Source organism: Rhinolophus sinicus, chromosome 4 (genome assembly GCF_057876585.1).
Source record: "Rhinolophus sinicus isolate RSI-liver-muscle chromosome 4, RSI-T2T, whole genome shotgun sequence".
Taxonomy (NCBI): Eukaryota; Metazoa; Chordata; class Mammalia; order Chiroptera; family Rhinolophidae; genus Rhinolophus; species Rhinolophus sinicus.
The window spans coordinates 14,470,446-14,498,426 of NC_142504.1; the positions used below are offsets into that span (position 1 = coordinate 14,470,446).

General features: G+C 52.4%; 1 protein-coding gene and 1 long non-coding RNA gene across 3 annotated transcripts; one reads left to right on the forward strand and one right to left on the reverse strand.

Moving 5' to 3' along the window:
* Positions 1-6,420: 6,420 nt before the first annotated feature.
* On the reverse strand, positions 6,421-13,249 carry EVX1 (even-skipped homeobox 1). Of its 2 annotated transcripts, none has more exons than XM_019726232.3 (3): positions 11,149-13,249; positions 9,319-9,566; positions 6,421-8,684 (listed from the first exon to the last, which is right to left on the reverse strand). In XM_019726232.3, the coding sequence occupies exons 1-3, from the start codon at positions 11,573-11,575 to the stop codon at positions 8,142-8,144; spliced, it is 1,218 nt and encodes a 405-aa protein (XP_019581791.3). In that variant the 5' UTR covers positions 11,576-13,249; the 3' UTR covers positions 6,421-8,141. The 2 variants fall into 2 exon arrangements, with proteins under 2 accessions (XP_019581791.3, XP_088653807.1); XM_088797681.1 differs by having other exon boundaries at positions 6,423-8,684; positions 9,319-10,954; positions 11,149-11,286.
* Positions 13,250-13,271: 22 nt separating this feature from the next.
* Positions 13,272-27,971, forward strand: LOC148758325 (uncharacterized). Its single transcript, XR_016021031.1, has 3 exons — positions 13,272-18,739; positions 20,988-21,089; positions 23,785-27,971. It is a non-coding gene; the product is annotated as an uncharacterized LOC148758325 (long non-coding RNA).
* Positions 27,972-27,981: the final 10 nt, after the last annotated feature.

A 27,981-nucleotide genomic window follows, 5' to 3' on the forward strand; every position in this document is an offset into this window, starting at 1 on the left:
GTTGTTGTGGGAAATTAAATGAAATAATGCATGGAACGCATAGATAAGCATAAATAATGGCATGTGAAAAGTACTCAGTAAATGTTAGCTGTTCAACACGACTGCAAGGACCACAAATCTGGTCTCTGGACTTTCCAAGTAAAAGCAGAGAAAATGTAGGAGTCACAGTTACTACTGATCTGAAGAAAAACCTCAGTGGAGGACTCATCCACGGCCTTCCTTGAACCCAGATGCCCAGAAGCCAGAAGCTTGAAGAGTCCCGGCCTAGCAGCTGAGTTCCCTGTTTGGTGGACTCACGAAGTGATGTGTTTTGGGAAGTAGCTGAAGAGTAGAACTCTAACCATGGAAACAACATTTAAAGAGAAAATTGGCAATATCAGATGCATAAGGCGTGGGTCTCCTAGTAAAATTCAGAGATCCTTTTGTTCACTGTCAAATCCCCAGGTCTCCAGGAGAGAACCTTCTCTCTGTCCCCCTGAACCAATTCTCCATCAAGGAACTACTTCTTCAGTATTTATCCTCACTGGTTTCCTTGCCACCTCAACTAGACCCACTCTTATCTTACTGATTCCTTTTCTCTTCACTCTACCCTTCTCCCTTCACTAGTTTCTCTTCCTCGCACATACACACACAGCCTATTCTACTCTCTCCCTCCAGTTCTTTCTCCCTTGTCTCCCTTTACAAAATATTGTATTTGGGAATGACATATACAGGGATATACAAATTGATATTCTGCTCTCACAGTTAAAAAATACACATTGCACAGTGACTGGCCCATAATAGGCCCTCAAATATTTGCTGAATATAATCCTCCTTGACTGAGCTTTCCAAGGCTGGATGGAGACAGAGTATTTGACAGATGCTCAATTCCCTAACTCTGGTGAGAGCTGTAGGAAAGAAAAAGAAATATTATACATCATCTATATCAAGCCCTATCTCCTGTCTGTCTTATATATAGTAGGAAAATGAAGCTAAGAAAATAATATACAGATGACACAGCTATTTAGGGGCAGAGCCCAAGCTAGAAGAATAATGTTCTATCTTCTAATCCAGTGCTACTCACATTTGGTACAAATGTCCCTTTACTTCCCAGAGATAGGACTTTGTAAGCCCTAGGAGGCAGCGGAGAGCCCCTCCTCAAAAGGGGGCCCTGGATGCCGACCCAGGCCTTCATTTCTGATCTCAGCAGAGTACCCTTGGCAGGGTTTGACATCCACACTTCACTGGGGCTGGCTCCTGTATGGATTTTTCTATTCAACACGTCAAGGGGTTGGGTCTGCGCTGACTTTCTGGGGGAAGCCCTGAAAAGGGGGCCCAGACCTTCCCTCCTCCTCCACCCCAGGGCTCCTTGCAAGCTGTTTATTCCCACCTTCCTCCAGGCTCCAGCGAGCGGGCGGCTCCCGCGCAGGTCTCGGTGCGACTCGGCTCCCAGCGCCTTGATGAGGCGTGTTTAATCTTCCACCCGGATTATTTAACCTCCGCGTCCCTGTTAACAAACAGCCATTATTAACGAGATGAGAGACCACATGGGGTGGGCTTCTACAGACAAAGCGCTCTCCCTTGGCCTTTCTGAGAGCAAATTCGTAATCCTCAGCGACTCAGCCGCCCGAGCCCTCCTGCGAGGCCCGAGAGGGAGTCAGGAAACAGTGGAAACCGGGTGATCTGGGCCCTTACCCACCACCCCGCGGCTGGAGGGTCCCGGCTCTGCCTCTCCCTTCCTTCCCTGCCTCCCTCCCTCGCTCGCGCTCCCAAGGGATTGCTCCAGTGCCTTCCTTATACATTTTACCTTTCCAGTGTGCGGTAGAGGCGAGAGGAGTCTGTGGCCGGCTCGTCCCCGAGGACACCAATTAAAGGCACTAATTGGACAGCAATACATCAAAGTCGCTCCTGGGAGTGGGTCCTCAGAGCGCCAGGAATCCATTAGTTGGGCTTTTGTTTCAAAACACAGAAATACAGAGGCAAGAAAAACACAAAAACAAAAACACCTCGACGCGGCCGGGAATGGCGCGCACGCAGTACCGCGTGGACGCCGCTGTGTTGGCTGGAAGCCTCTCGCTCTCCCCTCTTGCTCCAGGTTCCGCACATCAAACGATCTTTCCCGCTTCTCTGTCCCGAGCCCACTTCACTTATATCCCTAACGAGTGCCGCCTAGAAAGGCTCGGTCTCCCCGGGACCGACGCACAGCGCCCGTGTAGACGCGGTACACAGCTACGTGCGCGAGTGCGGAGTCCGGATAAACAAACCTAGCTTCCCGTGCACACTGTTCTGGGCCTTTGCCTGACCCAGCCGAGCAAGGGAGAGCCACACACCTCAGGGAGGCACATGTCGCCTCGAAGTGGTGGTGGCCGCCTCGCCTGCCCTGGGCTCTCGCGAGGGGCGGGGACGCCAGCGACGGGGCGGACGACCACCGGGAGCTGCCTCACCCGGAGGGGTTATTTCAGGAGACGGGGAGGGCACTTGATGGGGGAAAGGAAAGGGTTCTTCTTTGGAGAGCTGGGCGCTGCTCTCAGGCCCGAGGGTGCCCCCAGAAGCCGGCCGGGGAAGGGGCCCAGGCCCGGAAGGACATGCAGCGGCTCCAAGCGCTCTCCCTGTCCCGGGACGGCCAGGGGGAGCGGCCCTGGGGCAATGGGGGCCCTTCCCTGCCGTCGGCTTAGAAGGAGGCCAAGTGTAAGAGGAGGCTGAGCCTCCGCAGTCCAGAAGCCTCCGTCCACGCCGCTCCCGTGCGCGCGGTGAGGCCTCTCGACCTCTGCGCCGGGAAGGCCTGCGCACGTCGGACAGGGATCTGAGCTCGGTGGTGACCGAGACCCCGGCACCAAGTGCAAACACCTGGGGTCGGCGTGCGCGGGACGCTTTCCTCGGGAGGCAGGGCAGGATCCCACCCGGCCGCTCTGGCCGCGGCGCGGAGGGCGAGGCTGGCCCGCTGTCGCCACCGCAGCCACGGTGCAGGCTGGCGCGTCTCGCAGACCCGGCCTCACCTGGGCGGTGGGGAAGCCAGAGGCCGAGCCGGGAGCGCCCCTCATCCTGCGGGGGCCGCGCCCGCTCCCTTCCCTCGGGGAGCCGGATTGAAATGGCTGCTTTTGATCCCATTTGTTACTAACCCCGGCATTTGTTTTCCATTTTATAAACGCTTCCCTTTAAGTAATTGTCCCTGTTAACAGCGTATACCTTTCAGCAGCCCTCACTGCGCTATAAATAATCTCGATGAAGATGCAAGGATATGACTTTCACAAGATTGGACAATTGATTCAATCTGTGACCCGCGATCGCGAATAATATTGGAAGGCTATTTAAACAGATGAAGGCCTAAATTGTCTTGCTTGTATCTGAATTAATTTCTCATTCATCATCATTATGAAGTGATTGGTCTATTCAAGCTCTTCAGCCTGCTGGAACGGAGCGGGATTTAAATGAGATTGTAACACAATTTAAATGCTTGCCGACTTTAACGAGGCCAATTGAGCAGCTGCAATAAATACAAATATTTTTCTAAACAGCCTTGTTTTAAATAATTACTTAATGCTTTCATGTTATTTTTAAGTGGCAATCTTTCTCTCCTGCTCCTGCTCAGAATATCACATACTTATTTGCTGAGAAGGTGATTTTGGAACCGAGTTTGTGTTTCTGTTTACTTTGTAGACGAGTAACATGCGTTTTGTGGTTGGCTTTTTTTCCCTCCGGGTCAACATTGCTGGGTCTCACAAGCTGGCACAAATGGTGAGCTGGGCCTTGGTTTCGCCCTGCAGTCTGATGTGCCTGCCCCTGCAGAGCCAGGGACAAGCTGAGTGAGGGAAGAAATTTGTCGTTTGGATCAAGTCTCATCCAGACACATTGTATCTGGGTCTTGCAAACGAATCTGGGCGATCGCACTTACAAATGACACCCAGAAGAATGGCATCGTTTCTGACTTGTCCTGATGGCTGTCATCATCTTAAACAAATCAGAATTCCAGCGTATTCCAAAGGTGTCCCTTAGGAAGTTCAATCTGCCTGCAATTTGGCTTCAGTGCAAGTCGACTAGAGTGGGTGGAGGCCAGCTGAAGACTTCTTTGTTAGGGTACAGGCATAGAAGGAGAACGTGGCCACGACAATTAGTTGTAGGTGGAGTAATCCCAATTTTTTGGCACCAACCTCCTTTCCCTCCACCCACTCATTAATTCCCACTCCTCGCTGTCATTCCAGGGTGACCTGCCTAGAGAGAACGCTAAGAAGGAACAGCTCTTCGCACTTGGAAAATGCCATCCTTCTGGCTGTCCTCGACAACTGTCCACCGTGACTCACACCCATGCTCTTCCGCCGACATATGGCAGCGAGAGTTTCCTGGATTGAGAAATAATGGAAGCAACCGAGCGAGAGAAGCCTGGGAACAAAAGAATTTTTTAAACTTTCGAGAAAGGTCTGGGGGTGGGGGTGGGGGTGGGGAGACACACGAATTGAAGCGAGGACCTCAGCTTCCATTTGTGGTGACCGTCTAAAGCCATGTCCCCCTGGGAGACCTAAGGTGAAAGGGTGCATTCGAACCACTTCTCTCTGCCTGGGATAAGGGCAGGGCGACTGTACGTCTGGGCAGGGTTCTGGGTTAGGAAGGCAGAGCGGACATAGTCACTAGCGAAACCATGTTTGGGGCAGACCCCATTGGAGGATTCGATCATACTGCAGGCCAGGGGGGAAATGGGGAGAAGGATGGAGGAACCAAGTGATTTGCTATGTAACTGGGCAATTTAATGCCAGAGTTAGAGAGCTGCTGGCCGGAATCATTTCGTCTTCCGAGGCTCTGTGGAGCTCATCCTCTTTATCCTGTTGTTTAAAATGAGCATTATCCCAAACATATGCAATGCAATCAGTTTGGTCACACTTACAAGAACACGCTTTAATAAGGCAATCAATCACTCGCTAACAAGCCGGCGACTGCCCGAGCTGAGCGTGCACATGGGCTGCGGGGCGGCTGGTCTTGCGGGGCTCGGCAGACCACGGGCGAGAGCTGGTCTGCGCTCCCAGGCCCCGCCGGGGTCCCGACTAGCTGCAGGAGCCCAGGGAAAGTGTGAGTCGGGAGTGAGGTTGTCAGACTTCGTGAGTGGTGATCATGGCCTCTGGCACCCAAGAGGCCCAGGACAAGGGAGGGGAAACTGAAGCCTGGAGCTCATAGCTGCATGGGCCACTAACAGCTGTGTGAGAAACCGAGCCTCTGTTTTCCCACCTGCCAAATGGGACCCAGATGGGGCAAAGCTAAGCAGAGGCGCTCAGAAAGTTGAAAAACGAAAACAATAACATTATATCAGCCCCGTTGCTTGGTCTAGCTTTCTCATTTTATAGATGAAGAGACTAAGGCCGTGGGGAGGGGCAGTATGCTCTTCATGGTCACCCCTCTTCCCGCCACCACCACCAAAATGGAGGGATCAGGCCTTTGGCGGCTACCGGCTGCAGGCGGGCAAACCTGTTTTTAGGTGTGTGAATGGGGGAGGCAGTGTGAGAAGTGGTGCCTAGCGCCAAACCGCAAACCTTGGCAAAAGGGAAATTTCATTATGAAGTAATGAGTAATTCCTCCTGGCAAGATGTATTGTTATATCTTCCACTTCAATTTGGAGGAAGAGAGGCTCAATTACCCAGAAAATACAGTCAATTAAAGGCTGCTGATTGGACACGAGGCCGGATCATCGATCTTGTACTTTCCAATATCGCTGCAGACACCTCATTTTCCCTCCCTATTAACTGAAAATACGCCTGGTATTATGGCAAGCCGCAGCCCATTTACCTGTCGCAAGCAATCTGGGGCGGACGCGAAGTAACCGCGAAATTTGCCCGGGTTTGGCACTGGTAGCTTCCCGGCTGCAGAGGGAGCTGCGCAGGACTGGGGGGGGGGGGGGGTTGCAGGATGATGGAAACCTCAGCACAGGGTTTGGCTTGGGAGGGCAAGGGTCACTGTGCAAAGTTTGTTCTAGAGTTCAAAGAAGGACGGAGGCCGATGGAAGAGCCCACACCTGGCCCACCATACACAGGCAGAGGACGCTTGGAGTCTATGCAATTCTGAGCTCCCAGCCTGCTGGGGACACCCATCTGTCCCCTGCTTGAGCAGAGCTGCAGAGGCAGCCAACCCGGCTCTCCTATAAGGGGGATGGCTGCTGAGCACAGCCTGTCCCCTTGCCCTGAGCAGCCCAGAATTCCACCCTTGTAGATGATTTCCAGCTTGAGGAGATTCAGACCCTCCCATTCCAACCCAGGAGTCATTCTTCCTCCTCACTCTGAACCCTAATTTGCAGGCCCCAGCTTGACCAGCAAACCCAGCTCTCCACAGTGCTCAAGCCCCACACCCACTTCCCCTTTCCTCTCCACCATGAGTTGGGGTAGAGGTGGGACCCACCCAGACCATAGTCCAGGGTCACCTTTCCTCAAAGGGCTGGAGCAACTGGAGAAGGAAGCATCACAGGGCTTAGCCCCAGGTGGGTCAGTGCTCTGCAGGGCCAGTTTAGTCACTGAAGGCTCCCCGTGTGCACACAACTAACGAAACTTGCACTTCAGGGCAGCTTGGAGCCTGCCTTCTCCACCTCTCTGCAATGTCTGTTTGGAGCCTGCCAATGTGGAACAGAGGCTTGGGAGACTCTGTCTGTGGATCCAGGTTTTGGTTCCTTCCCTACCCAAGCCTATGGTGGCTGAACTAGCAACATAAGAAGAGTCAGTGTACTGTTTGCTGCCCCCCAAATTAAAATGCTAAAATGAGAATCATGTCTAGCTTTTATTGCAATATGGTTAACAAATTGAAACAGCAAATTCTTTGGGCTTCAAAGGAAAACCAAACCAAATTCATTCAGGAAGAACCACTCCTTCCCAGTCAGGGTGAAGCTTGCAATGGCGGAGGGTGGGGTGGGGGTACACATTCTCCTATTCCTCAAAAACTGGCTGCAAGGATGAGTGTGGGAGTGAGAGTTTGGGAGTGGCTCCCAAACAAACCTTGGTGAAGGGGAGAGACCCTTTCCCCAGAAGGTTCCCACTAGTATCTGAAAGTCTAGCTCCAATGGCAACTTGGCAGGAAACTGAGAGGAAAAAGAATGTAAAATGCCCAGTGCTAAAGGAAGGGCCAGAAAGCTCCTGGTGAAGGGAAGGAAGGTAGGCAAAGGCAGGAAATCGCCTCTAATTTGCCACCAGACACTGAGAGAAGGAGAGGAGGTCCTGTCTGCTCTCTAAGCTCTTCCCTGGGCGCCTTGTTAATAGCTCAGCTCTGGGCTCTGCGACTGGCTGCATGGTGATCATTATTGTACATTCAACATTCAAAAGCCCTCCTCACATACATCACTTGCTAATCACGGTGTGTTTAGGGCACGGGGAGAAGAGGCTTGGTAGAAGCCGCCAAGGAGCCCTGAGGGTCTGCAGCCTCCCTGCAAACGTTAACAAAATGTGGAGGTGGGGTGGGGGCGGGAGTGGAGAGGCTGGAGTTGCATGTTGAGAGATATCAAGAAGCTAGGAGAGAGGAAAGAGATCAGGTGCTAGTAGACGGCAGAACCAGAAGATGTAGTGTAAGGGCGGCTCCAAAAAAGCCAGAGAGCCCCCCAGGTTTCCATTGGAGGGCCAGGATTCTCCGTGGTAGTAAATCATCTCTCTCACTCTCTCCCCTCGATGGCTGGTGCATTGCCATCCACAAGCCCCTTGCCATACCTTGGAAAAGCTGGCAAAGATTAATCTCTACCTGCTCTGCATACACAGCATTTTGTTTAGAGAAACAGCAATTTCCCTTTCCAATGCTTGGGCTTGGCTTTGGCGGGGGGAGGGGTCCCGGGTAAGGAAAGAGTATGAAGTGTGTTGGGGGGGGGGGTATTGCTGAGGGGCTGGATGTTGGTTGCTGTTGCTGCTAAGTTTGTTTAGCTTTGGAGCCACGGCCTCAACACGCATAGGGGACAGTGGGTCCGGTGAAGAACAGCAAAGAGCCGCCCCAGAGGCAGGTCTCCCAGCCTCTGCCTCCCCATCCCCACTCCTGCTGCCCAAATGCGCCAGCCATGCTTCCCGGGCATCCCCATCCCCGAGGCCCAGTCCCGCTGGTCCTTTGCAGCCTTCTACTTTCCCCTCGGTGCCCTGGGGGCGGGGAGGGGCGCTGGCTGAGTCCCCTGGGGGGGCCCCCCACGGGCGTCCTGGAGCCGGCAGCCCGCGGGCGGCCCCTTATCTTGTGAGGGGCACCTCCTCTCTCTGGTCCAGCGCCACAGAGGAGGCCTTGCTGAGCACGGAGGGCGCGAAGGTGAGGAAGGAGTCCGAGCGGGAGGTGGAGGCACAGGTGAAGTCCGAGGCGGCGGCGGCGGCGCGGGGCGCCAGCCCGTTGGCCGGGCCACTGTGGCAGGCGAGGCAGGCGCAGGGGCCGCCAGCTGAGGCGCCCAGTCCGTGCGCAGGGCCCGGGTAGAGAGGCGGGTGGCGGAAGGCGCACAGCAGTTCGGGCCGCGGGTAGGGCTGCGACAGCACGCGGAAGGTGTCCAGCGGGCGCAGCGGGCCGCTGAAGGGCGAGGCGGCGGCGGACGCTGCGGACGCGGCGCCCAGGCCCACGGGCGAGTAGTAGGGCAGGGGCAGGTGCGACGGGAAAGGATAGGGCAGGCCACCCGTGGCCGCCGCGTGGCTCATCATGTATGTGTAGAAGGCAGGGTCGGCCGGGTGCGGCCATGTCATAGCCAGACGCTGCCGCTTGTCCTTCATGCGCCGGTTCTGGAACCACACCTGGGGGGAGAGGCGCAGGCTGGGTGGCCGCTCTCTGCCCCCTGCGCAGAGCCCAAAGGTCCTGCCCCACTGCAGGGGATGATGCCCGCAGCGAGAAGAAGAGCCAAAGCAGAGAGCCTCTGGGCGGGGGCTAATTCCACCCCCACAACCTGCAGCTGCAATCCCTCCCTCCAGGAGAGGTTCACCGAGTACCTCCACTTTCTGTCCCTCCTCCCGTTCCCCCGCAGAATCCCCGAACTGCCAGAACCGGTGTGAGTGCATAAGAGGTGCGGGACTAAGGACTCCACGGATCTGAGGCAGCAGGCAGCGCTTCGCCAGAAACACCTCCCCTTCCAGCCTCTCCCTTGGGGCGCTTCCTTGTCACTCGTAGAGGCACCCCATCCCCTCTGTTTATTTGGCTAGGAAAGGACAGAGTCAACCTCTTGTTGGCAGTGGCCGCCTAGAACTGTCGGGAGGGTAAATCTGCATGCACCTGGCGCCTGCCCCAGGCCTGGACACCTTCAGCCTAGCTGCCACGCGGGCAGGGACACCCCAGACCCCGATTCCTGGCTCACGCACGATTGGGTATTGAGAAGTGGTATTTACTTCCTGCTGAATGGGCGCACCGCCTCTCCCTGATCCTCAAAATTCATACCTTGATGGTGGTTTCTGGCAGGTTTAGGGCAGCGGCCAGCTCGCATCTCCGCGGCCTGGACACGTAGTTCTCCCTGTAGAATTCTTTCTCCAGCCGCGCAATCTGCTCCCGGGTGAAGGCGGTGCGATAACGGCGCATCTGGTCACTGGCGCTGCAGGCCAGGGTGCCCTGCGAGCCGCCACCGCCGTTGCTCTTGGGGGCCTCGCTGCCGCTGTTGGGACTGCTGGCCAGTGGCTCGGAGCCCGGCCCTGCGCGAGGAGCCCAGAGCACACGCACACACACAACACAACAGACACACAAACGCTGCTGATGTGGGGCTGTAGGCCCAGGGTGGAAAGGGACAGCCCCTCTCAGTAGCCTCAGTCACTGCCTCTGCTTGGGGTGTTGGGGACTTGAAGAACCCAGGAAGGGAGGACAGGGACTCACCATTGGGATGAGCGAATAGCAGCCATTAGGCCTCTCAGCGCTGCTGTTTGTAGGGTCTCTTAGGCCTGCTGGGTACAGAAGCCCAGCCACCCTAGCCACCTGCCCAGGGGCACAAGTGAGATGCAGCCCCTCTGAGCTTTGTGCCCACCTTTGCCAGGAGTGGGCAAAGATGTGCATATCTGACAGGCAAGTGAGTTGAGATACACCATTGCGCTGGAGTGATGTGAACTCTGAGTCTTAGCGGACTGTGGTACGCTGTGCACAACCTGTTTCTTTGCTTTTGTGTGTGCCAAGCTGCCAGGACAGGTGTGAGAATGTGTACTAGGTTGCATGTGCTGTAGGATGGCATAGGAGTATGTACGAGTACCCTATTACCTTAGAATATTTGGGTGGAGTATGGGTTGTTCTGAGAGCATGCTATGGTTGGAGAGTCTGGGTCCAGTGGATAAGATAATGGATAGATTTGAGTGTTCAACAAGGTGTTGGCTGCCAAGGCCAGGGGACGGTTTTTCTTCCATACTAGGCTCTTCCCACCCAACCCACAGCTTTGTGGAGGAGTGTCTGCTGGTGGGCTCTCCCTCCTAGCTTTCCACCCTCCCAGGGAGACTCCCGTCCTAGCCATTCACCACCACCCCACACTAGCCTCTGGTCTGGAAGGGGGTCTCCCTTTAAGTCAGTGTGACAGCACCCCCCCCCCCTTGGGGCCTAACCAGGGGAAGGGTGGAGCTCCTGCCCCCTGCAGCTCCTTTTCCTTTGGGTGGAGAAGTGGGACTGCGAAGGGAAGGAGAAGGGGGGAGGGCCTGAGCTCTGCCTTTTCAAATGCAACCGGAGACCAAAGGCAATTAGATCATTGGGACCATTTCCGACCTGGCGCCACCGAGCCCGGGAAGTGACAAGGTAATTTGGACCTCTGACCGACGTGCAAACTGGTCGGAGGGCCTCAGCACCCAGGCGGCCCAGGTCAGCAGCGATTTTACGGTTTTTTTATGGACTCCCGGCTTCCGCGCCTGGATGCGCCTTCCACCCCGTCAGCCACAAACTGCCCTGATCCGCGTTTGATCTCACCCACCCCGGGGGAAGGTATCTTCCAGGCGCAGTTGAAGTAGTACCACAAAACTCTGGGGGTTGGGGTGCACTTTGAATCCTCCTTAAGCCCACGACTTGCGTCTCCCTTCTCCTCACCCCCAAAGCACAGCTGTCACCCTCAGTCCTGCCAATGCCAGAGCACAGAAGGAGACCCCCGCTCAGGGCGCAGATAGCAGCTGAGAGTTGCTTAGGTGGGTTCCCCCCTTGCCCCCCCAGCTATCCTGCCCTGAGGGAAAGGAGTGTCTTCCTCCCCTCCAGAACAGAAGTGGAAGGTGGGCGCGGTGGGAGGCCGGGGGAGCGGAGGGGCGCGGTGGCTACCTTTGCTGTGCTGGTACTCGGCGTTCCCCGTGGCGCAGTCCGGGGTGCAGCTCACCTCGATTTCTTCATAGAAATCCGACTCGGTGTCCGAGCTGCTGGGTTGCCCCTGGACCGAGAGGCTGTCGACCGAGGGGGCCGGAGGCCCGGGGCCGAGCGCGGCAGCTCCGGCCGCCCGCGGCTCGGTGCCCGACCCCGCAGCGCTGCCTGATAGTCCGTCAACCGGCTCCTCCTCCAGGCCTCCCCCGCTGCGCTCCCGGGTGGCGGGAGGACCAGCCCGTGGGCTCAGGCAGCCACGGGGCACCATCTTCTCGGGCGGTTCTGGAAGCGGGCTGCCCACGGCTTCGGACAAATTGGAGACCCTCTTTCCAACCAGAGTGCCAAGCTGTCCTCCATCCAGAAACATAACCATGTCCTTTCGGCTCTCCATCCCGGGGCTCTCCGGAGGGAGGAGGGGGAAAGCCCCAAGTGAGCTCCTAGCTCCGGACTCACTGGGTCCCCAGAGGTCCGACAGATTGGGGCTGCGGGAGGGAGAAACAGAAGCCAGGCGACTGGGTGGGCGCAGAGCGGCGGGAGCGCGTAGTCGACGGTGACGGCGGTGGTGGCGGTGGGGAGCTGGGGTCACCTTGTGATGCGAGCGCTCCTCTGTGCCGCACCGCCTCTGGGAGGAAGCCCCATTGCCCTCTTCTTTCTAAGCTGTCATCCTCCTGCTGCAATCGTCATTACAGTACCGCTGGTGACGCCACTCGGCGAGCGCTAGTGGATAAATAGAAACGTCTGCCACAGCGAAGATGAAAGGAGACCCGCAGCTAATGGCTCGGCAGTGATGCGCCAGGTGTGGGCCTCGCTCGAATGGGGAGGAGAGTGTGAAAACAGAGAGACACACACACTGAGAGAGGGAGACACCCTGGCAGAGGGGATGCAAATGGAATTCCGCGGAAAGAAAAGAGAGCTTAACGCGCACCGCGAGTTCCGCAGGGGCTGCGGGACTCGGTAATTGACTACGCTTTTGATTTTTTTATTGTTGTTTTCGCTTTTGTTTTCTTAACTTGGTGCCTTGATAAGAGAATCCATCACTGCATTTTAGGAGTGTGAAGGCCGACTCACAAGGCTCGCTTCTCCCGGCATTATTACAGCTGCCTGTTCCTGGCGAGCTAACCTCAAACCGGCTCCAGAGTCTTTTTACAAGCTACTGAAAAACATATCCCCCACCCCCAAGTTGTCTGGAGAGCTTGAGCTGGGATATCCTTTCCTCTTTCTTCCTCTTGCTATCCCCTACCCCCAGCTGTCTCCTTCCTCCTGGGAACCCAAAGAGAAGTTTGCTATTTTTCTTCCCCATAGGGCAAGAGATACATGTTTTAAAATGTTTTCTTTCAAGACTCGCTTTGGCTGCTGACTCAAAATGTTTGCTGATTTTTTTTTTTTTTAATTTCCCTTCCCCTTCTAGGTGGCCTTAAGCTTTCCACAGCCGGGCTTGACCTCCAGGTGGCTATTTGTAGAAGAAATCGCTTTCCCATTTGCTCGGGCCTTGCCTGCACTTCAGGTATGTAGGGTGGGGAGAGGTTCTAAGAGTGGCCTTTTTTTTTTTTCTTGCCCATATTTTAAAGCATTCGTTCAGAGTCAACGGATTCCCTTAAAAACAGGTTTTTCGAGTGAAGGAGCACTGACAAATTCATCCTCTACAGCAGCAGAACTGGAGGCCCCTGGCTGAGAGAAGGCACTGTTCTCACCAGAGATTTGGGACCGAGGTTCAGAGTGATTGAGCCTCTGCATTGAGGTTTGCAGAGGTTTGACTCACAGGGTTCTCCCCGGGTCCTGCCCAGGGGCTTCAGTTATCTCTTCAGAGAGATGTTAACTAAAATGCCCTGAAAGAGCAAGTGACTGGGGGCTCTTCTGAATCTTTGAGGAATAGAAGGGGAAACTCCATGGCAGGGCTGGGGGCTGTGTTGTGCTTGATGTCTTTGGGAGCTGCTGCCTGCAGGTTCCTTCTCAGGTCTTCTTCCAGGGAAGGTGACCTAGAACCCTTAGGAAACTGACCCCTTACCAGCTCTGAGCAAGAGTGTCAGGGCCAGGCAGGTGGCTGGGTCTCTGGTCCCCAGTTTGCTGAGGGCTGGAGGCAGATCTATTCTCTGCACTGCGACCCCTAAACTCTCCTTTCCCCGTTTCCTCCTCAGATCTGTTAGCTCTAAGCCACAAAGGGCTGCCTCTGCAGCCCCCTTTCTTCTCCATGTCCCAAGACAAAGCCCCGATTTCCAAGATTCTAAAGAAAAGTCCCTCTATCACTATTTTTTTTTGTCTTCTTTCTATCTTCTACTTTTCTCTCCTCCTTTTTCTTTTTTTCTATTTTCTCCCTTTCCCCCTCACCCCAGTTTTTCTATCTGTGGGCTTATGGAGGTGGCGGAGGGAGCAAGGGATTCCAGGAGAGGGTAAAGTCCCCTTCTCACCCCTGCTTGTGACTTCTCCCTTTATTCGATAAGAAGATGCTCATTAACTTCACAGGATGTGGAGAGAAGCTGGAAGATAATGTCCACATAGGCTCCACTCCCTGGGACTCTCAAAGCTACGGTACCATCTGCTGAACACTGCTAGCCCCAAAATCCTGGGGTTATTTTACAGGTGAGAGGAGAGGTTGGGAACGGAGGGGATCAAATCTTAGAGCCTTTTGCTGAGGTTCAGAGTTGTGGGAAGATTCTGTCATGCCCTGCCCTTCCCAGCCAGTAGTCAGAGCCTGAGGGTCCTCTGGCTTGCTCTCTCTCCTTCCTGTCAAAGCCGACCCCCCAGCGTCCGCGTTAGAGCTGCTCCGATCGCCCACCGTGGGTTGGGCCCTCCCAAGGCTAGGCCACCCTTTTCTCACAGCTGCCCCGCTGAGTTCACCTCGGAGGGCCCACGTCCTCAGAGGGACTCCCGGCTCCCCTGCCCCGCCCCCCACTTTGCATTCAATGGGAGTGCTCTGCATTTGATCCTCTTCTCTGGGTTTTCCCTGCGAGATGAAAGCTGGTTAAGATTGAGAGATCAAGAGGTGCCACTGGCTTCTTCTTCCTGGGTCTGGCACAACTGAGGCGGGCCTTCCCCTGGAGTCCTGGGGAGAAACGAGACTCAAGTCTTGGCACAGCCTCTCTGGGGAGGGGGTGGGGCTGCCTCCTCCGGAAGCTTCGTATCTGAAGCTTCTGGGATGCCCCCCACCCCCAGCACTACTCCCGCCCCATCCCTCTCCAGTGTCCTGCCTCCGTCGGGTCAAAGAAGCCTCAATTTCCCCGGATTTTAAGGCCTACGCACTCCCGGGGCAGGAGGGGGGGAAATTTATTTTTAACCAAATGTCACTTCTTCCCAAAGCATCCTTTTGTCAACATTACATGAAGAGAGGTCGGCTTTTTAACATGAGGAAGAAGAAAACAGGAAGGACTGGATAAAAACACTTTCTGTGTTTTTGATTGGGAGGGTATTTTAATAGCGTGGTTATCGTCGTATCCTGAAGGTTATTCCCAAAACGGCTGGAAGAGGAGGTAAATTTTTAGAGGGAGTGTCCCAGCAGCCGCCAGGCCTTGACAACCCAATAAAAGCGGAGAGGGGATGATAGCAGCCTAAATGGGGTCCAACCCAGGCCCCCACCTCTTCTCACCTCCCTCGGCCCCCCACTGCGGGCCTGCTGTCCCCTCCCCGCTGGGGCGACAGGCTTAGGTTTTGGCGGCTCCTCTGGGATTGAAATTCCCCGGACTTCAAAAGCTCGCGGCTCCGCTTCCTCCCTGGCTGGGCTTGGCCGGGGGGTGGGAACCCCTCCCCCGCTCCCCCACTCCGGGAGGCGACTCGGAGATAAGATGCGCTGGTTGTGTTAAATGGAATCGGAAGCCGGGCCTGGGCCACCAGAAGCGCTGATCTGCGGGAGCCGCTTCGCTTCCCAAGAAAACCCGGCTCGGGAGAGCGGCGGTGGGGGGTCAGGAATGCCTCAGTGGCCAGCGGATCCCCGCGGGTCCGATGGTCTGTGGCCCTGAGTACTTTCTCCAGCCAGATGTGGGCCTCCCAGAAGCGAGCAAGCGTCCCGCCGAAAGGAAGGGGCGAGGAGACGTGCGACAGAGAGAGGCATTGGGTTCCAGCAGCGGGTTTGGCTGCTTCGGTGCCAGCAAAATTTTGATCAGGAAAAAGATTGGTTTTGCTTTTCACTTTGATGAAACATAAGAACAAAGGGAACTTTCCTTTGAACAATACGTGTCGCCTGGCTATTGTGGACCTTGGTCTTGGGCCCTCGGTCATCTTCCAAGCGGGCTGTGGCCTTGGAAGCTCCCTGGAGGCTTGGTCTCCGCGGCAGGCATCGTGGGAGTGAGGGCACTTCTGGCGATGGGTTCCGTCTGGTCCCTGGCAGCTGGTGAAGCCCATCTGGGAACCCAGAGCTCAGAAGCACCAAGGTCCACTCGATCTCAAACGCCCGGAGTTCTGGCTTCCCCAGGTGTGAGATTTCTCCTGGACCACTTCCCACCCCCTCGCCCACACTGCAGAGGCAGATAGTTGGTGGCTGTGGCCACGCGTGCCTTCTGTGGGCACCACAGAAAGGTTTCTCCTTCAGGTAGATAGAACTTGCGGCTTCTGGAACTCTGGTTTGGACAAGCGCCCCCTTCTCTCTGCGGCGACTCTGGAGCAAAGGGCCAGGCTCCTGGGACAGGAAACTGGATGCTTTCCAGACCACCCCCCACCCCCATTGCCTCCTCAGGTCCTTGGAGTCAACCAGCCCTGCAGCTGTTCTTGTGTCTACATCTGTCAGCCTGGCTCCTGTAGTCCCAAGCCTGGCAGCTTCCCTGGCCTTTCCTGTGGGCTACGGCCTGGGCAGCCCATATCTTTATATCCATCACCTGCCCATCCTGGAGCTGGAGAACCGAGGGCAGGACTGGAGCCCTGAGAACCACCCCAAGTTCAAGGCTTGCCCTGCCTCAAGTCACCAACTTGAAGAACTCATGTTTCAGTCAGTGAGCAGTTCCACAACACCCAAGCCCCCAAAGGCCCAGGAATCCTCTCCCCCACCCTAGCAGAGATGGTATAGGTTTTTCCTTCACCACGACTGTCCTGAAATTTGCTTTCATTACAAAGTGCACTGATACCCATTTCTTATTTAATGTACATAACATTCTTTTAAAGGGCCTCAACAGGCTGAAATGCCTTTTTTTCTAGTGATGAGTGACCAATGGTCTTGACTCAAACGGCCAGGGCCGTGCTAAGTGTCAGACCCTGGACCAGTGCTTCTTCCAAGGCCTTGATCCCCCACTGGCCTGCAGCCTGCAGGGATGCCTCAACACCCAGCAGTGCCTTAATGTTCCAGCCAGCAATCCACAGAAATCCCAGCCCTCTCGAGGTGGGTCCAAGGGCCTTTCATAGAGTGTGCCCACCTGCCCTCAGGAGCAGAAGGTTCAGGACCTAGACACCTGGCCTTTCCTCACCCTGCTCCACCCATGATTTCCCAGGAGGGCAAAAAGGAACTCCATTTGGAAGTCTGGGGACCCCACATGATAAAAGAGTCACTGTTCTAAGCATTTCACCTGTCTTAGCCCTTTCCATCCTCACAACAGGCCTGAGGAATATATTATGAGTCATGCTTATTTTGCAGCTGAGAAATCTGAAGCACAGAGAGGAGGCTCTTATATAAATGACAGTCAGGACTTAACCCCCTCACCCCCCCACCCCCCGTCCTTCTAGTTTCAAGTCCACACTCAGAACCGGAGCTATTAGAAAGAACCAGGAATTGAATTCTGAGACTTTCCTTCCAAAAACTCCACTTATGGTTTTTGCCAAGGCCGTTTCTCCTCCTCCTCACTCTCAGATAATTCACAGGGATTGGGAGAAGCAGAGGGGAGGAGGTGCAGGCAACTAACCTCTGGCAACTCACTTTGGGCATGAAGGAGAGTAAAGAAAACAAAGGCCCCAAACCATTTGGAAAGTTGTCCTGGAGAAGACCTCCAGGTCTTGCCTTCTTTTAAGACAGGGCTCAGAGGCTGGGTGGGGATTATGCAAGGGCCTGCAGGGAGGCTAGAGCCACCTTAGGGATGTGGAGAAGGAGGGACTAACTGCTCTGCCCAAGCAGATGGGAAGAGTCTTCAGGGCCTGAGTTCCAAAATATCAGAAAGGTCACTGTAGCAGCTGATACTGGAGACCCTAAATGACAAAGTCTAGTCCCTATTTGACCATCACTATCCACTGATGCCCTGAGCACCTATCTGAAAAGGCGCAAAACTCACCAGGGTTACCAACCCCAGGCATAATTGCTTGATCCCTTTGATGGGGGTGGGTATGGCTTTACCAAGGTGTTTTCCATTAGATGGAAGCTGCCTCCCCCAAACTGTCCTCCAGGATTGATTGGCCCAAAGGACAAAACAGGAGGGTCTGGCCAGGCCTCCTCACACTGCATCCTGACCTGAGCACATCCTCCTGGCTCTGCACCTGCCCCCTCCATTCAAACCCTAGGCCCTGGAGGTGCATCTTGGGGAAGAGAATCACATGATTGGGGTTTCTCTTGTAAAAAGCGAGACTGACCTTCCCTTGGGATAAAAGGGAGTATGGACTGCAGGGAATTAGCAGCTATCATGGAGTCCCATACACCATGGGTTCCTTTGCTGCATGGGGTGGGGCAGGAGGCGAATAGTTTTTCAATTTTGTTTTTAATAGATTTTGTCTGGGCACAAACACTTCCCAAGCTGCTGGACTACTCAAAAACCAGAGGAGGCTGACAGCCCTGCCTACTCTCCAGTGGAGAATTCTCCCCCATTGCTCCCCCAACTCCCCCCACCCCCGCACTGGAAGAGAGAACCCCTATTTCTGCGCCAGTCGGGGTGGTCCAGTCCAGTGATCTGGGACACCTATCTGGGTGGAGTCCTTACCAGGTGGGATCTCTCTTCGACTTAACTAGCCCTAAATGGCCCTAAATGTTCCCTCCTGGGTGCGGCTCTCTCTCTGTGTCTGTTTCTGTGTGCTCACTGACCCTATGTCTGTCTCTCCTGGTTCCTGGCCCATGGAGGAGGCTGCAGCCCCTTCCTCCCTCCCCACTCGGCCTCGCCGAGCCAGGAGACGCGGTGGCGCGGGGCTGAGATGGCGGAGTCAGTCTCCCGAGTGAGGGGTAGAAGAACCGCCCCCAGGTGAGGAAGTTCAGCCGGTTGGGCGGGCTAAAGCCGCTCCCTCCCGCAAAATAGAAAAAAACCCTTGTGTGAGTTCTGGGAACTGATTTTTACAGAGCCCCCTCCTGACCCAAACTAGTCCCCTTCTCCCTACCAAGCATAACAGAGCCCCGCTGGGGTACAGTTCCTCCCGTCGTGCAGAAGGAAAACGGACTTTTAGGGAAGTTGAGGCATTTGCCCAGGGTCACATAGCTGGGAAGTGGCCAAGCTGGGATTTTAACCCAAATTGTCTGGCCTTGCAAAAGCCAGATTCTCTTTCTGATGTTAGCCCTGTGCCTCCAGGGCTGAGGACTACGTTTCCTAACACCACAGACAGACGACCGCGGTGCCCAGGGTATGACTGAAAGTCCGGGACAGGGGCCACCCTTCTGATTGGTTTGGCGCTGCGGCTGCAGCCTCGGCAGCGGGTGTGCGACCAGCGGGAGACAGCTCGAGCTGTTAGCGTAAGTCTCAGAGGAGCTGGGCTCAGCGGGAAGGGTGGCAAAGAACTGAAAGGGCCGGAGGGCGCCGCGACGTGGAGGGACAGTGCGTTCCCCGCCCAGAAGTTTTGCCTTGAGTGAGTGAGGGTGGGGTACCGGCTATCAGGGGTTCGTTGTAGTGGAGGGAGAGCAGGACAGAGTGTCACCAGCCCAGGACTGGAGCGTGCTCAGGGGCTGGGCCCGGACCTGGAATCTCAGTCCCTTCCTCTCCCCCGCAGGGCTGTTCCAGGTGCGGCCCGGGGCTCCCTGAGCATCCCTTTGGGGCCTGGGAGCCGGTCGAATGCCCCGTCCTGTCCCTGCGGCCCCTCTCTGGGCCCTCCTCTCCTCCCGCCCCTTTCCGCTGCGGTGACAAAGCTCAGCTCACGAACTGCTGTCTTGGTGCGCCCCCCACTGCCGACCGCCAGAGGCGGAAGTCACGGCTCGTCCCAGCGTCCACGCTGGCTTCAATCCCGCCACTTTTCGGGGAGTGGCAGACCAAATCCCCATCCCCCCAGGGCAGCCGATCGGCCCTCGGTAGTGAGCCTCATCCGCCGGCATCTGAGCTGGACGCTGGGAGGGACGGGAGACAGGTCGGGGCCCCTTAGCCTTACCTTCTAGGGACGGGTATTAACTGTGTGAGGGTGAGGGACGGGAGGGAGCGAGCCGTTCCTTTGAGAGAGGGCTCGGAAGCCCCTCTCCTAACCTGTTGAGGCTGCCATAAGGAGGGTTGCATGGGTGGGGTGCTGTATAAATTCCCCTGGTCAGCCAGTCTGATCAATCACACCCTCAATACACCTGTCCACCCTGTTTGTTGTGGCACACGAAGCCCAGGCCTTGGGGAGCCCCTTGGACACCCCTGCCCCCGCAGTTCTCCAGCAATTCTTTCTTGAGCCTCACATAATTCGGAGGCCCATCTACAAACAGCACAATCTCGCTGGCAACTCTTCTCAGTCCCTTTGACAGTGTTTCTTGAAGTGTGGTCCCTGCATCACCTAGGAACTTGTTAGAATTGTAAGTTCTCACACTTACTGAATTAGAAACTGTGCGGGGTGGGGGCGCAATCTGTGTTTTAACAAACCCTCAGTGATTTGGGTGCACAGTCCAGTTTAAGAACCGCTGCCCTGTGGATTCATTCCATCACCCTGGTTTCTAAGTTCCCCTGATTCTCCACTGTGCCTGTATCTTTTCTTTTTTTTAAACCTCTGGTGCAGAGCTTTATGCCTGTTACCCATGTTTATTCACCCAGGTTCTTTCCACTTCTGGCCTCCGTGTATCTCTTTGTACACTAACATATTACCTAGTGGAGTCATTATCTAATTTAGCTCCTCACTCATCTGCTCATTCATCTACTAAGGACACACCTCACACGGTGGCAGATTAGAAACCGCTCTGGAACTGAAACAGATGGAGCAGAGTGGAAAACTTGCCTTACCCAGAGATTGCTCTCACAAAAGGGAATCAGAGGCCTTGAGATGTGACTGGCTTGCTGGCTCCAGAGTAAAGAAGAGCTCTTCCAGGTCTGGGTACCCCTATACTCTTAAAGAAGAGATAGAATGGCAAGAAGGGCCTTGGGAGAAATTGGGGACAAGGAAAAGTGAGGCATAGAAATTGGTGTTCTACAGGCCCCCCAAGGACTATGGGCAGGGACCCACGGGAGTTCTGCCAGCACCTCCTTGCTGAAGCCTCTTAGGCTTGAGATATACAAGTATTTTTATTTTTATGTATCTCAAGATGGTGACTTAGGCATCTACTGTGGCTGGTTAAAAGCAAACAGCAGGTTTGATAGGAGCCAATAAGGCCTAAGCAACATGTCTATAGATATAGATGCTTTTTCATTCACTCGGATTTTTCTAGTATCAGACATACTCGTACTCTGGGATAGTATTTAGTAAGTTAAACTTATAGCTGATGTTATAAATTAGGCAGCATGAGACCAAGGTGCCGCCAAGAATAAAAACAGCAATAAATATCTTCTGTGTACTGGGTACTATTCTAAATGCTTTGTTTGTATTATATCACTAATCTTCATAACTCCATGAGGTAAGATGGAGAAACCAAGTCAAAGAGAGGTTAAACGCTTAATCAAGGTCACACAGCCTGTTAGTGGCAGGGGTGAGATTTAAATCCCAGCAGTGTGATGCCATAGGCCAGGCTCCTCCTGGATTCACCCTCAGCCTGTAGAAACCAAAAAGACATGCCCTGTGATCTCAAAGGCTTGATTTTATTTCCAAAGGTGGCCAAACTTGATGAAGCCCTGGAAGAATACTGCAACTTCACCAGGCATTACTCCGACTATTATTAATAATTAACTGCTGGATGTTCTTTTCTTATTCAGGTAACATTTTCATACCACTGTCTCATTTAATACAATAACCCTGTGTAACAGGAAGAGCAGTTATTAATATAATCCTCATTTTACAGATGACGAAACTGAGGCCCAGAGAGGTTCAGTGCCTCCCCCAAAGTTACTCAGCTAATGAATGGCAGGGAAAGCAAGGAACAGTTACTCCTTTTGACGTCTTTGTTGCTTATTTTTCTTTCATTCTCTCTTGAGACACATATTCATGTATCATCATATTAATGCTTCACATCTCTCTATTAGTTTAGGTTGTTCCAAAGGACTTCTCTGTCCAGTATTTTATTCATTCCTCCCAGGGCCCTAATGGGGTAGAAGAGGCCAGAGCTGTTCTTCCCGATTTCCAATTGAGGAAGCCAAGATTCAGAGTGTTTCAAAGACTTGGCCAAGGTCACACAGCTACAATAAGAATCAAAGACTCAGACTCTTCACAGGCAAGAGTATGAATTTTATAGAGAATTCTATAGAATGAATGATTCTTAGTTCCCACCATATCCTTAAAGCCTGGCGATACTGACAGAGGCACCAAAGAAAGGCAGACAGTTGTGAAATACTACCAATAATTTGTAAGTATATATAATATAATGTGCTGTTAATGCAAGTTTTTATTATAATGGACTTCAAGTTGTTTCATAACTTCCATGATTGGCAATTTGTCAACTTTGGAATGTTTCCCTAGTTATTCTGGGGTCAGCCTTACTGTTCTTGGAAAGAATTAGAAGAGGAAAGAAAGGTCACTGTTTTTAAAATAGGCATGAAAAGAGCCAAAGGAACTGAGATCCAGGATGTAACTGCCCTGCTTTTAGGCCCTGAGGAATGGGTCTGCACTTTCACAAGAGGCAACATTCAGGCCATGATTTTAATCCTAAGTATGGCCCATCAGCAACTGAAGAGCCTGATTACCTGCAAAAATTGACCAATTTTCCTTTTATTAGAACCTTCCACCACAATCCTCGTCTTTTGCCAACACGGGAGATGGAAAGGGAAAAATCCTATGTGCTCAGGCTCTAAGCTAATAGTATATGCCCACTCTCATCAAAGCCTCACCATCATCCTCAGAGTAAAGTATGGGTCTTTCCATTTTACAGATGAGAAAACTGAGGCATAAGAGGTTAAGCAACTGTCCTGAGAGTAAATGGTAGAGCTTGGGGGGAAACCCAAGATAAGTCCACTATCTCTATGGATATAGACATTCAGATCTTCTGATCCAGCAGGAATGGAGCAGCAGGGAGCTAGTCTGAAGTGCAGTGGGGCATTGATTTTGAGTCCAGGAGGCAGAGACAGATCCCAGTGGCCTTTGGGAACATAGAAGATGATCGGTAACTGCTGTGAGAAAAGAATCGATGGTGGCAGAATGCTCCCAAACTTGCCCCGCCAAGATTTCTGGTACTTCAAAGACAGTTGGCGACAAGGTAAGAGCATGCACTTGGAAGCCAGGCAGACCTGAGCTTGAACCCAGCTCTGGCACTTACTAGCCAGTGACCTTGAGCGACCAAAGTTGCAGGATGTCAGAACTAAGAAGCAGCTGTCACAGGGACAATACGGGGCCTGCTGCTCAGACCTGTTCTGAAGATTTAATGAGATGCTAAGTGGAAAGGGCCCAGAGTGGGTCCTCAAAAAGTGCAAATTCCGTCTTGTTCCACCTTGGCAGTGTCCCTACTTCACCTTGCTGTGTCTATGATTCTCCTTTCTCAGTATTATACTCTTGGTGAGTGAGATCCAGTAGGGAATGTGAAGTGAAGAAGAATGGTGCTCAGGAACCAATAATACATTTGTGCCCCCTCCCTGGGTAGCATGTCCCGGAAATAAAATATGGCAAAACTTGAAGGCATTCATGCATTTGTTCAAGTTCAAAAAATATGGAGGTGGTAAATGTGTAACTGAAATAAAGAATTGTCTGGCTGGCAGTTGGCATCCATGATCCTGTGTCATTTCTGTAAATCCATTCACAGGGATCTGGGATAGTGAGGAGAAAATCAAGACATGCCTAATGCGATCATGGAATTTTTCCTTTAGGGAGACTAAAGGCATAGGCAGGTGATCTATAATAAAAATAGGGTCCCGTTGCTGCCCTCTTAACACTAGTGGCATAATGGTTAAGTACCCAGACTGAAGTTAGACTGCTTGGGTTCTAATTCCAGGTCTGCCACTCGCTATACGAGCTGTATGACGTTGGGCAAGTTACTTAACTTCTTCAAGCCTCAGTTTCCTCATCTGTACAATGAGGCCATATAAAGATAAAATATATTAGTACACGTAAAGCACTTAGAAGAGCATCTAGCATATAGTAGGCCTCAATAAATGTTAGCTATTACTATGGTGGTATGTTACTTCCCGGGAGTGAGCCTAAGGGAGTTCTGTGAGTTTGTGGACTGAAAGGAAGGTGAGTGAAGCAAGAACCCATGTCTGGAGCAAATATGTCTATTATATTGAAACCCAGGTCTATTATATTCAAAGCCAAATAGACCTGGGTTTCAATACTGGCTCCACCACTAGTCAGCTTGCACAAGTTACTTTTATCTTCAGGAACTTCCATTTACTCCCCTGTAAAATGGGGCTGAATAATAACTGCCTTGCCTTGTTTACATAGTTATCGGCCCAAATAGAGCCCTATTGCCCATCGTTCTAGCTTTTCATCTTTGGAGTCCTAAAGGTTTTCTTCTGCTTATTACAGAGTACACCCTCTGGGAGGAGCTGCATTTTAAGCCACCACCTACTCAGTCCTGAGCGACCCATCCACACTTTACCAGTGTCATGGGAATGGCTGAGAGGAGGGCTGGGATGCAGGCATGGAGACCGGATTGAGGAAATGAGGAGAGCAGGAGATGAGTGGATTTCCAAGACCTCGCTGCCTTCACATCGTTAACCAAGAAGCATCCTGCCCAGTACCTTACAGTAATGTCACTGGTGTAACGCCACAAACATTGTAAATTGCCAAATGAGAACTATTCCTGCCAGGCTCTTTTCTGATGTGAGGGAAGAGATAACGTTTTGGTGGTTACTTTGGGGCTTACTTTGGTATCTGAGATAGCTGAATACTATAAGAAACGAAAAGAGGACACCATGTTGGGCACCGTTTTCAGTGAAATGTTAGGAGATGGAGGGAATACATGACAAGATTTCTGCTTTCTCTAGATTGTTGTCTTAAAGGTACAGCAAACTTGGAAAGCAAAACTCCTTGGTCCCCTTTCAGCAGCTTCTACTCCTGGCTTCTCGTCCCTCTGCCCAGCAGTAGGTTCTGCTATTATTCATCGTTCTGATGTCCCAGACATCCTCCAAAGACACTTTGGCTTAACTCAATCCAAATAATATTAACTGACGTCCTACTGGGTGCCCTACACTGTGCTAGTCACGTGATTACAGACTTACTGTGACGGAGAAAGCTGTCTCACCTTCTTTCATAATGAAAGAGCTTTCAATCCTCAGCTGTACATATAACTTTCAAGTCCAAAGACCACATTCCCCTGCCTCCCTTGAAACTAGGGATAGCCTTGGATTAAATTCTGGTCCCATGGAATATCAGCAGGAATGTCACGTGGCAGCACCCAGGTGCCTTCCTTAAACGTCTTTCTTGTTCCTCTGTCCTGCTGCCAGGAGTTTGTGTAATGACATCCTGGACCTACATATGGCAGAGCAACAAGGTGGCAGAAGCCTGGGTCTCTTACATCATGGAGCACCACACCAGAAGGACCTACAGCCTACAAGAGAAGGAAATGAAGGAGTCACGTTTCCCAAATTATAAAGAGAGCGAGAAAGAGGAGGGAGACAGGGAGAGGGAACTAGCTATAAGAAAATGTAAATTTCCCAAGTTTTTCTGGGTGATTAAGGGGTGTTTGTGGAGAGAGAGAGAGATTTTCCACTGACAAACACATCTTCATAGAACTTCAGGGTACACTAAACCTTTTTCCAGTCAGGCAGCTGAACCACAGAAAAAGTTACTAGAGCACAGCCAGCAGCCTAATTATTTTTACATGTACAATATGCCACTTTTAAAAAATAAAAATCATTGTATCTGCACAGTGATATCACCTAAGTGAGCTATTGCAGAGGGATTGTGAAGAGGGCAATTGAGAAGTATTTCTGGAGATAGAAAGAAAATGAACAGGCCTTTCTCAGGAAACTAACTGAGAAAAACAGCCAGCTCTTCTATTTCTATTTCTGTTCTCAATTTGCTGTGAGACCTTAAGTGAGCTATTAAACATCTTGGACCTTATTAAAATGGGGTGGTAATTTCATATAGAGTGGGTATTGTTGAGCCTTCTTGATTTCAAATCCAAATCGAGCCTCTCGCACACAAAAAAAGAAAAAATATATAGCTTTTGTAAGCAGTTCACTTACTGTTAGGGAGGTAAGAGGATATATCTGAAGAGCTAATGCTGTTACAAATAGATATTCCATATGCTAAGTTAGCATAAATGCCTCAAACTTTTTATTTCCTTGATGGAGAAACATAAGGGTCTCTAGCCTGTTTTACATGCTTTAGTCTTGGGTGGGAAGTGCCTCTAAGTAAAATAAGAAACCATTTCAGAAGTATTGCTCTTTTCCCATACCAGTTGCTATCTTCTAACGACTCATTTTCCATCCACTGTGGTTCCCCGTATTTGTTTTATGATAGGGAATCTTTACCACTGTAAGCCCTCTGCCAGTCTAGACAATTCCTTCTGGCTCCCCAGTGGAAAATGGGGGACAGGACTCTGGATTATGACAGGACTGGCATTGTGATGTGGCTATTATTTTTCCAATCTCCATCCACCCTGGAGGTGGCAAGTTTGAAGGTTTGGGAAAATTCCCCTGATGGCTGGATGCACCGATTTCCAACAGGATCAGCTCAGCACGTTCAAGTATAATTATTGTAGTACTAGCCAGGTTTATTTTCAAACTGTGCATGAGGATAAGGAACAGCTGCCCATAGTTCCATGAAGTTTCTTAGACAATAACCCAGCACCTGAAAGCTGAAAGTAAGACGCATGCCAGCCCCTTATGGATTCTCTCTATTCTATAGGTGTAGATGGAGGCAAGGGAAAGCTTGGTTGGTCTGACCAACAGCTAGGTCAAAAGCCCAAGAGCCCACATCAGGGTCATGTATAATATCTTTGGCCATTGACTGTGTCTTATTGAGGCTCCTGGGCAGCCAGGAGAATAGGCCAATGGTGAGGAAAGTGGGCTCTAGTCCTGCGCCTACCATATCCTGGCTGGGTGACCTTGGACAATTCACTTCTCTCCTCTGGGCCCTCATCAGTGAATAGAGCACCAATTCCAACTCTGCCACATGCTGGGTGACCTTGGCCAAGTCACAGCATCAAGTATCAGAGGACGCTAAAGGGATTTGTTTTTCAGTGTGCCTCCATCATAGCATTCTGTGACTCCAGCAAGGGACACACACCAATGTCGACGGGAGCAACCTGGTGGTAGCAATGAGAGAGATGGTCTCGGTCAGTTAGGAAACTGAGCAGATGGGGGTTGCATGTTCTCAGCTCCAGCTGCAAGTGTTGCCAGATGTTTAATTTTCAAGTGTTTTTACATATTGGCCACTAATTTGAATTGTTATAAAATTGTGCATTGGCCAATGACTCTAGGCCAGAAGTGGCCTACTAGGCCAATTGGAGACTTCTGCAGTCCACTGGCCCAAGGAAGAGACTGACTAGATGGGGAGCTGCGGACCTGGTGGGGGGAGGTGTGGATGCAGTGTCCTCCCTGTGGAGGACACAGCTGTCCTGGCCAAGGCTGGGCCTGCCGGTCCACAGCCCTTCGGCTCCTACCCCCGCCTGTTCTGGAGCGCCTCTGAAGTGGTCTAGGTCAGCCTGGGCCTCCTTTCCTCTACCCACTGCCTGCTTCCAGTCGTCGGTGGAAAAAGGAGTGTGCAACGGACAGCAACCAAACTCTCAGGGCGCTCATGCATCGGCTGTGGGTTCCTGGGCTTCCCGGATGCAGCTACACCCAAGTCGCAACAGGCCGCACGTAGCAAACAGTGCCGCCAGCAGGTGCGGGGTGATGAGCACAGTCGCACCTGCCGAGAAACCCCATGGCGCGCAGCTTCCGGGTGGGCAGAGGGCAATTCGCCTAGCGGAGGGGGTGGGGGAAGGGAGGGCGGTGGGGCTGGGGGCCTGCGCTGCAGCCAGGGAATTCCATAAACCGAATATCACGTATTGGTTGGGAGGAAATTCGACCCTAGAGGAACAGTGGAAGCCATTCCTGCCTGGGTTTAAAAATGGATTCGCCATCTGCTGAGAAAGCCCTAGGCTCCAGGCGGTGGTGCCTGCGCCTGTGAGTTGTGGGGAGCCCTACAGACCCTCGGATCCCCAGGGGCTCTCGCTCCGACCTCGAACACACAGGGGGGCCCCCTGACGGCGTGTTCCTTTCAAGGCCGCCTCACCTATTCTAGCCTGCCCTCCAACAGAGGTGAAGCTCTGTCAAGTTCAAATGAAGAAGCCTATTTTCTATATAATTCAGTTTGTGCAGAAGAACCTTGAAGTTGGATGACAGCTTATAAAGACAATGTCACCCTCACACCATTGTAAAAAAAAATAATAATAAGATAAAATCTCTTTGGAGGCAATTTTGACATTTATGAATTTATGGTTATTTTTTGTTTGTCCCCACAATCTCACTTCTTCACATTTTTCCTACACAATGCATTAAAACATATGTACTACAATATTTTAGTGATAATGAAAAAATGGGAATAACCCAACTGTTTATCAACATATAAGTAAAATCGTTAAATAAATAATGAGTATACATATCAAGAAATGCTCTATGTAAAAATCTGTAAGTTGGGGTTGGCCGGTTGGCTCAGTTGGTTAAAGCGCGGTGCTGATAACACCAGGGTTGCTGTCCTGATCTCCACATGGGCCACTGTGAGCTGAGCCCT